At 36.0% G+C, this 10,205-nt stretch overlaps 2 protein-coding genes across 2 annotated transcripts; one reads left to right on the forward strand and one right to left on the reverse strand.

Annotated features, from left to right (window-relative positions):
• The first annotated feature begins 102 nt into the window (after window positions 1-102).
• Window positions 103-4,521, forward strand: LOC102809157 (uncharacterized). Its single transcript, XM_006824687.3, has 6 exons — window positions 103-199; window positions 475-505; window positions 1,103-1,232; window positions 2,174-2,265; window positions 2,561-2,622; window positions 3,303-4,521. Exons 1-6 carry the CDS (start codon window positions 126-128, stop codon window positions 3,775-3,777), a joined length of 864 nt encoding a protein of 287 aa, XP_006824750.1. The 5' UTR covers window positions 103-125; the 3' UTR covers window positions 3,778-4,521.
• On the reverse strand, window positions 4,346-10,195 carry LOC100377996 (BBSome complex assembly protein BBS10-like). Its single transcript, XM_002741221.3, has 2 exons — window positions 10,086-10,195; window positions 4,346-7,855 (listed from the first exon to the last, which is right to left on the reverse strand). The coding sequence occupies exon 2, from the start codon at window positions 7,852-7,854 to the stop codon at window positions 6,151-6,153; it is 1,704 nt and encodes a 567-aa protein (XP_002741267.1). The 5' UTR covers window position 7,855; window positions 10,086-10,195; the 3' UTR covers window positions 4,346-6,150.
• Window positions 10,196-10,205: the final 10 nt, after the last annotated feature.

Genomic DNA, 10,205 nt, shown 5'->3' on the forward strand with positions numbered 1-10,205 from the left:
TTTAAATATTTACTGTATAATATATTTCTTGTGCAAGATATAGTGTTCTATTTTGTTTGAAAAGTCGGTAAAGTGCACGCCATAAAAAACTTTCTTGGACATCAGGTCAACAGACGTATACCGAAATGGCGTCTTCTACGAGACGGACGTCTTGGAAAGACGACGAGCTAGTGTCAAAAATAAAACATTTTGATACATTGTAAGTATACCAAAATATGTACTGATCCTTTCTACATTGCGCGGCCCTCGTTGTCGAGTTAACAACTCATACTGTATCCGCTGGGATTTTAAACGATGTCCAATGTTTACAATGTTATTACAGTCTGACAATTATATGTGACAGCGCCCCCTCTAGGTATTCTGTGTTTTCGTCCCGATACACCACCCGTATACCGGGCCCGTGTATTGACAGCATACTGTTCACTGATCGAATATACAGCTGTTTCATATTTATATTATATTTTCAATTTCTAGTTATGGTAAGGCTCCACCAGGGCTACTCAAAGTAAGTGTGAAAAGGAGTGTTTTATATTCGTCACTTTTCGTGTGTTTTTTGTGTGTATTGTATCAGAGGTACATTACTTGGGGTTTGCAACTTCGGTGACATGATACCAAGATCCCGTTACAATCTCGCTCTCACATAAGCGTTCCAACTCAGAAAAATGCGAATGCGCATGCCCAAGGTAACTAGGATACTGGGATGTCCAGATGGATCAAAATAGCTGCCCACGATATGACGGATTACGAGAACTATATTTTCTGTACATTTTCGATGTATTACATTTTTCACTATGATAGTGGCAAGAAAAGTTTTATTTTTTCATTACAAACCTTGACCATTGATATATGTCATGTCTGAAGGTCGTAGCCGCAGTTGTCGGTAGAGGTGAGAATTTTTATCATGATTTTTTCCTCAGCTACACCAGCTGAGGATAAGTTATGTTCAGTGAACAGTTTAATCCTCTCCTCTTTGTGCAGTTTGCATTTTAGCAGAAAGTGTTTCTCGTCTTCTACTTCATCAAGATCACAGACTTTGCATTTTCTATGTATCACAGCCAATGATGTAAATTAATTCTATGTTACAATTATTTATTGTGAACAGAAAAGAGAAGTGCGTCCTGAAGACTGTATACCGGATAAACCAGAAAACAAAGATGCCCGTGACTTTCTATCTAATGCACCAACAAAAGGATTATGGATGCCGTTGGGAAAACAAGTCAAAGTTATGAAATGTAAATATATTACTACTGGTACATCGCTCAGATATAACGTGCAGAGTGTAGGAGTGATATGCTAACTACTGAACAAACCAGTCAGCTTAGCTGCATGAGTGTGAACTAAGCTTGCAAACTTTCAGATGTACTTTGCTACATCCTGCATTGCACTGGATGTAGACTGGCAAAGTCGGGACTTCTTTTTTTGTTTTACAAAAAGAAACAATTAATTGTTCTTTTATTCCTTTTAGCGTGATCACGAAAACTAACCTGACCGCTAAAGAAATCCTGACCGGACACATCTGCGAGCATTTGACTCCTATGAATTATTCATGATGTCATTGATTATGAGTGGGTGTATGAAAGTAAACATGACCTTTTAAAGGTTGATTGGATTCGATCACTGAGATGGATACTTTAACTTTCTAAGTGCGAAAGCAATACTTTCATCCATGTTTACTGAAAACAAGTCAATTTAAATGTCCAATGTATATAAGTAGTCTTTCAAAATCGCCGGGATCTCAGAAGTGAAAGGTCACGATAATTAACATAGATAAGAGATGACGTATACAGCTACACTCTGATTCGTTGTCAATGCTAGTCAACATCTTTAATTAGCATAATCACCAGAGTGATTCCGCTCCAGTTTTCACTCCAACACAGGGGGTCGCCTGCAGATGCGTCCAGACGGTATTTCTTTTGCAGTCACGCTAGTTTTCGTGATCACGTTAAAAAAGCTAAATTGACAATCAATTACATTTTTTTGTAAAACAAAAAAAGATGTCCCGACTTTGCTAGTCTACACTGGATGTTGCTATAGACACCCAGTTGACACCAAGCTTGATTTTACAGCAATTGAATTATAAATAATAATATTAACTTTATTACATCCAAAAACTGTGTTTATCATTTTTCGCCATAGAAAGCTGAACCCAATATATTGTTATTGTTCTTCATAGGTTGGAGATGTAAGGCATATGGACATAGAACTGCTGACAAGGAATGTCCATTGTTTATTCAGGGAAATGCTGTTAGTGAGAACTTTAGAGTGGTATGTAGTATTGAAAAAATAAGCTTATATTTTGTGATGAGAAATGAACGAATATCTAGCTGCAATAAAGACTGCATGCAACAGCTGCATGAACAATGATTGGTGTAATGATACCATGTGATTTGAATAATTTGCTAGTGCATCATGGGATCTTTTTCTAATTACCATATATATGCAGCGTGCATGGTGACTCATTTTGCTCATATTTATATTAAACTGAGACTAACATCAGAAGATTTTATGAATTGACATGAGGTTTAACTAATCTTATATGATTACATCAATATTTTTACAGACACATGAGGACCCAATGCATGAATATATTCTCAAAACTAGAATGAAGAAAAAAGAAGAAAGGTAAACATTTTTAGACGATTGCGGAAATAAATTGAAATCAATGTTATATTAACTTGTATATGTTTATTAGACACAACACTGTCTCTCTGTAAGGTCACTAAAGTTACATAACAAGAACAAAATAAGGGTAACAAAACAAACAAATAATAAAAAATGTAATCAGCTCTCTCTATAGAATGATTTGTTGTCCAAAAGTTGTACTTAATTATGTGTAAGCATGGTTGCAGCCTGTGGATATACTACTGTAGATTACTTTATTTTTGCTTGGAATTAATTTTCAATGTTTCAGTGAAAATAAAATGCAGCGAATATACCTTTTTACCCATATTTTACATTCAACTCGTCAAAAATCAGTAAAAATAAAATCCATACAAAACAGCCAAAAAGTCTATTCAGCGAAAATTTATTCCAACTAAATTAAAGTATTTTATATTCAGATAGATGTAGGTTCATAGCTCAGGACACCGAATGTATCAGAAATGACTTAAATAGAGACTAAAGACTGACACAAGATGAGCTGTCAAGCCACAGCTACACTGCATGTACAGACCAACACACATGATCTAACACCATTATTTGAAATTAAGGTAGAGATGCAGTGGTAGGTCATGTAAAAGAGGTAAGGTGTCACAGAATTCATTTTATGTTTGTGAATATAACCAAGTGATATTTTCTTTTAGGATAATGCAGCTGCAGGCACTGTTAGATTCTTCAACCACCGACTCCGATAATGACGACAAACCAGCGAGACAACAAGAGAAAAGGCGGCGAAAAAAAAGATCACGAAATGAAAAAGATGGGCAGTATCAAAGAGAAGATGGTAGTCCACGAAGTGATGTATGCACGAGCACACACAGACAAACTACAGATCTTAGTGGTTGTAGGGAATATTCATACGGGGATAAAAATATTCGAGCTGATCAAAAGGAAATGAAAGAAGGACGAAAAAGAGCCTCGGAAGATGTTATACTTGATGCAAGACAAGAAAGCAAGGTCGCGAGAAGACATGACAGACATAAGAGGAAAAATGGAAGCGCATCAGACACTAAAAAAAGTCATGAGAAAGACTACCATAGGATTAAATATGATGGTGATAAACACAGGAAAAAAAAGTCCAAGCATAAAAAACACAAACACAACAAGAAACATCATTAAATATAGACTTGAAGTTATAAAATCAGGACTTGTTGATGGGTCTATGTCTGTTTGTCGGCCCTTTCATCTGGGTCTTATTTTGATTATTATCACTTAAACAAGACACGTGTCTATACAATGTATACCTCTATATGTAGTAATAGATGTCCGACTGGTGGCCATTTTGTTTTTCTAAAATAACATATGTTGTCTGCATTCATTCATTGAAAATGGCCAACTCATCGGTGACAGAGTTATTTTGTTCAGTTGCATTCACATCAAATTTTCATCACATCTATTTATAAGAACTATTGATGATTGCTCTGCATATTTACTGTAGCTTTTAAATGATTTGACTTTTTCTGTTTTCAATCACATCGATTTATTCATTGTTTATCTGGTATCATGTTGTACTCTTTTATGATTTTCAAATACACCCAAATTCATAAATGGCTAATCAGATCTGAGCTAGATTGGTGCCATGTCCTACAAGCCATGTATACTTGCACCGAAAACATGACTATCCCATATACCCTGGTACCCTCAGTAATAATCTCTTCAAAACTGAATCGTTTTTAACTACCGGTAGTCATTTTTATAATATTTATTCAACACTAAAACAAATTACAGTTCTATGGTCGTATAAACTAAACTAAAATACAGTAAAGTTAAACAAAGTTAAATAATATTACAAACACACACAAAGACTCGCAATATACAATATGTTAAATATTAAATGACATAAATTTGAGATTTGACAGTGAATCTAAATGTTGTGGTTCTTGTCTACTTGTGGTATTTATCTTATAAAATGTCATTTTTTCCCCCCCGTCTGTTTTCATGAATTTTTTTATATTTTCTTTGATAATTTTTACCAAATTGACATAATTCTATTTTGCTACAAGTCTTGATCAACATTTTAGTTTTTTTTTGATAATTTTGGACCAAATTGACAACTTTTTATTGGCTGCAAGTCTTCATCAAAATTTTGAAAACATTACTGGTATGTGTGTGAATGATGATGAAAGTTAATGTTGACGTTCAAAGAGTTAAACCTGATGTGTATGCAGGCAAGTGATAGGATTCCCTGTACTATCATCATTTTTATTCGTCAATTGATACTGTATCTGTTCTATTTGAAGTGTATGCACTTTATATAGTTAATCACGTCTCGTAGCCGCTCTGTTGCAAATGTAACGGCCACACCTGTGGTCAGCGTCTAAATGTCACATGACAACATTTACAAGATGCTGACATGTGCTTTTAAAATAAAATAATCATGCATAGTCTTTCATTTTATTCATATAATGCACTTTCATACTTAACATTCAAAATAAATTAATTTATTTTTGATTTCATAGTCTGGTTTCACTTCCAAAGAAGATACAACAATGAACATTATACAGTTTATGTTGTCATGGTTACTAGTAACCATGGCAGAGTGACACGAACAGGATAGGTGTGTATAATTCTGATGCATGTTGTCTCACTGTAGATAAGTGTTTAAAAACACCTTGCTAAAAGCGTGGTATATGTATTGCATACAGTGCTTAAAGCACAGCTCTGCAAACTTTTGGAATGCGTCAGTGCATCATGGGAGATGCAGGTTGAATGACCTATTGTTTACGTTTGCATACATATGTTATCAGAGGCATTGATCCTACAATAGCATCATACGTACAACATTGCCTGCCGTGAAAATATGTATTGTTACTAACAGTTCATTTATGATTTAAATAAATCTGTGATTGACATTCATTTAGAAGACTTGCATGGCTGTTCAAAACATGTTCCCTTGACAACTTTTAAATGAGAATCACACTTAGATATTGCCCAACCAATGTGAGAAAAGTATTCTACAAGCATTCATTTTTTTATATGACAGAAAAATAAGCTACTTTTTGCTTGTAAATATTAGATGATATATTAGATGGTATAATACTGTAGATACAGCCTGTGAATTCATGTCAGTACAATGAACATCACACTTGAACATATAGAACAATCTGAATTTTCCTATGTCTTCAAATATGTCACATGATAAATAAAAGCAAAACACCAATAAAAAGTGTCAGCTTTCTTAGAGCTTTATTGAGATCTCGGATACGAAGGTATTATATTTGCTGGTCTAATGCTTTTCAGTGCAGTCAAACACTGGCAGTAGTTTCATCATCCCATATTGATTTTGTGTTTGAATTTCTTTCACTGACATATATAGATTCACAATGATTTGTTTCTTTTTGAATTATTCCTCGTTTTTGCCCGAAATACGTGCAAATTTAAAAAGTACCGATATTTCTCATAATAGTCCTAAGACCCCCAAAAAAGCTCCCCGAATGCAACTTAAGGTCGTTATTTAATAATAACGTGGTGATTTAATAATAACGTGGTGATTTAATCATCTGATTGGTCTGAATCTGTGTCTGGTATTTTAGTTACACCTACAATAACATTAAGTCTAAGTAGCTGCTGTAATAACAATAACACATTATTTAGCAGTAGATATTTGCTAACAATTGGTTCTACGATAATCGTGTCTTTATTATCCCACAACTCTCCAGACATAGTATCAATTCCAACCACTCTACGAGATCGTAGCTTTGATTCGATTTCTGGTAACAAGCGTAAAAATGAATTGTGCCGAGATTTGATTGAATTACTGTTTTCATGTAAAGTCATAGGTATATAAAGCAGTGCTTTACTCAGTATCATACAAGCCTGTTTGATCAGTGTATTGGATACAGTCGCAGAGTATTCTGTGAAAATTTTATGTAGTAACAATTCAGTATATCCACCTCCTGCGATACATGCAGCCGTATTGTAACAATTCCGCGACACTGTATCAGATATATTTGTTGGTTGATGCAACTGATCAGAGGACAATGGTACGGTTTTGCCGTCCAGCCACATTCTGATTGTTTTCACACTGCTTAACACTGCCATATAATACTGATTACATAAACCTTGTATTGGAGCGCACACTATAGCCTGGTGGACGTCACCATTATTTCCTTCCAAACAAATATGTATGTACCTCTTAGAGCCTAGGCTGAATAATCTACAGTATTTGGCATCACCGATATTGTCACCGGATAATAATTCCTCAATACTATGAATCATATGAATACGAGACAATCTGGCAAGGTGAGAAGCTGCTTCCATGGCAACGAAGTGTATTACAGAAATTCCAAATGTCTTACAGAAGAAAGATGCCATCTCAGATACACGGTTTGTAGAAATTATAAGTTGAACATTATTCCTTTTACAATGATGAAGAAATGTTTGAACCGATGAACTCTGATGTCTATAGGCATTCTGGAAATCTTCGTCATGTTTAAAGGAAAAAGTCGCTTGAGATTCAGGTTTTTCATCACCAAGGATACAATCCATGATGATAAACTTATGACTTTCATCAAGTGATTTAGCTACATCAGACTGCACCAGAAACTCTCGTTCCAGGAGCATTCCTGGAACAATCCGGGATTCACATTTTGGCAGACCGACAGCTTTAACACAAAAATTATCAAAATTGTCAATCAGTTCAAGAACATTTTTGTGTAAATTCATTGTATTCTTGCAGTTTTTGAAAATAAGATCTGTAGTTAACGATGCAAGTATCTCCAAAGCACCTTGATTGAGCTTTCCATTCATTGACGTCCGTACGATATTAATACAAGCCTTTTTCATGTCTGATCTATTTTTAATCTCAATCAACGTAGAATTTTCCATGAGTTGTGGAATTATGCTATTCGGTAAAATCCTTGTCTGGATCTCGTAAAATGCCTGTGATAATTTCAGCAGATTCTGACTACAGTAACACCGCATACACCGTAGTGCTTCAGTGACAATCAGTATAAAAGTCTTTGCACCACTACCAGTCAGTTTGCAGTGCGCCAAAACGCTATTGATAACTATCCTGCCTACGGGATGCGACAGATGTAATGATTTCAGAATCGTAGCGCCATCGCTTGATATCAAGATGTTGCCGCTCGCAGAAGTGATCATACACTGCAAAGCATTTGGTCCAAATGAGCCTTTAAGAATTTGTTCCAAGCTACTGCTTATTGCGACACAAGTGGAGAGATCCACTGGTTCCATGCTACACAGAAGAAACAAATTTTGATTAGGAATACATTAATGCATGTTTGGACAAGTTTATTAAGTGTGTCAATGCATCAAAAGAACTTTTCTCACTTGTTGCAGAACTCCTGTGCCTATTTTAACTTTCACAGCAATTCTTAACAAGAATTGTGAATATGTGATATCATTTCCGTTTCTAAGCTCAATGATCAGACACAATTTGCATTGACCTACCTTGCTGATTACTCAACAAAACCCTTGTTTAATGATGTTTGAAGTGAAGTTACATGTAGTTTTATTTAAGACCCATCATAATCTTGTTTAATTTCACTTTTTCATGTTTGCCAAAAAGGTTTAGGCCAGGGTGAGCAATAAATGTTTGGTAGGGTAATCAGAACCACGCATATTTTTTTTTTAATTGTCCTTAGATATAACATCCAGACCGTTTCTGATCACCAGCAAAAAGAACAAACTAAAGATTTAAATTACAAGTCATTGAAAATGACATAGTCCCCGTTAAGTTCTCTTTGTGCTCGTCATATTAAAGCGGAGGGGTTGTCGCGAGTGTGTCCTTGAAACTTGAGTTCCAAGTGGCGTATACAACAGATTGTTTATTTACATCAAAACACGTGTTTCGTGTCATAGTAATATGGCCAAAATAAAAACAGCCGTTATTCGGCCATCTTTGATCTGATTATGAAACACACTGATATGTATGATGTGCCAAATACGAATGAAAATGGTACATAAATTGTGGAAATATAGTAGTAAGGCCAAAAAGTCAGATGGCTGTCAATCGGCTATCCTTGACCAGATTTTGAAACAAATTGTCATGGACATGCATCCTAACATGTATAAAGTACAAGTATGTGGCAAATTTGAATGAAAACTGACAGAGCACGTCCAAGATACCGCATAAAAAAACAAAAACAAGATGCCTGCCAGTCGACCATCTTTGATCCAATTGTGAAATAAATCGTCATGGACATGTATCCTAACATGTATAATCTATGTACCAAGTTTGAATGACAACTGACAAAGCATGTCCAAAATACAACATTTTCAAAAAACAAGATGGCTGCCAGTCGACCATTTTGAATCGAATCGCTAAACTACTGCATGTGCATATGTCCCACATAAGGTACTAGGCACATGCAAAGAATGAACGGAATCGGTCCACAGGATTCTAAAATATGACTGACAGACTGAAGCACGGACACACGGACGGTCGGACGGACGGACAGACTCAGGAACTCACGGGCGGTCGGGGACATGTATCCTAACATGTATGATCTATGTACTAAATTTGAATGAAAACTGACAAAGCATGTCCAAAATATTACATTTTCAAAAAACAAGATGGCTGCCAGTCGGCCATCTTTGATCCAATTGTGAAATAAATCATCATGGACATGTATCCTAACATGTATAATCTATGTACCAAGTTTGAATGAAAACTGACAAAGCATGTCCAAAATACAACATTTTCAAAAAACAAGATGGCTGCCAGTCGGCCATTTTGAATCAAATGGCTAAACCACTGCATGTGCATATGTCCCACATAAAGTACTAGGCACATGCAAAGAATGAACGGAATCGGTCCAAGGGATTTTGAGATATGACTCCGGACGAACGCACGGACGCACGGACACACAGACACACGGACGGACGGAGACCGAATTATAAGTCCCCGTTTTCGGACTTCGTCCGAACGGGACTAAAAATAATATTATGATTTTGAATTCACTCACTACTTTGTTCTAAAGGGGAGTAGTCGTCGCGCCACACATCCGCAAGATATATGGGTCTCATATAAACAAAGATGTGACTTTAACTGTTGTGCAGATCAATGAGTACAAACTGAGACATTACCAAGCTTTAATTAGGTATTTTTTAGGTGATTGGACGGTATCGAAGGAGTCACTGGCGGTATTCAGTGCAAGTTGCGCCCAGGTCAAACCTTATAATTGTAATTTCCATTCCATTGCATTGGATTGCGGGAAAATCAATGTTTATCAACACGAATGTCACACGTGCGCAGCGTGATGACCACCGCCCTTTAACAACACCCCCTCCCCGTAACCGCTGAGTAAAATGTATCTGTTAATAATAGCGCCACCAAGTGGCTGACAGAACGGTCAAGGCCCTGTAGGTCAAGGTGTTCGTTCAGATAGTAAAGCGACAAATACTATAGTAATCTTAAACTTCCATCGTATTAAACAAATAAATATAATTGCAATGTACATTACCTTAACTCCCTAATGCTGTTAATTTAGGGAGCTAGCTACAAAACTCGTTAAAATTGACCAGTTTTGCAAGCTCTACAAGCAAGCATGTTACTTATCAATATATCCCAGGATGCACTGCGA

The sequence above is a fragment of the Saccoglossus kowalevskii genome, chromosome 6 (assembly GCF_978046115.1).
Source record: "Saccoglossus kowalevskii chromosome 6, keSacKowa6.1, whole genome shotgun sequence".
Taxonomy (NCBI): Eukaryota; Metazoa; Hemichordata; class Enteropneusta; family Harrimaniidae; genus Saccoglossus; species Saccoglossus kowalevskii.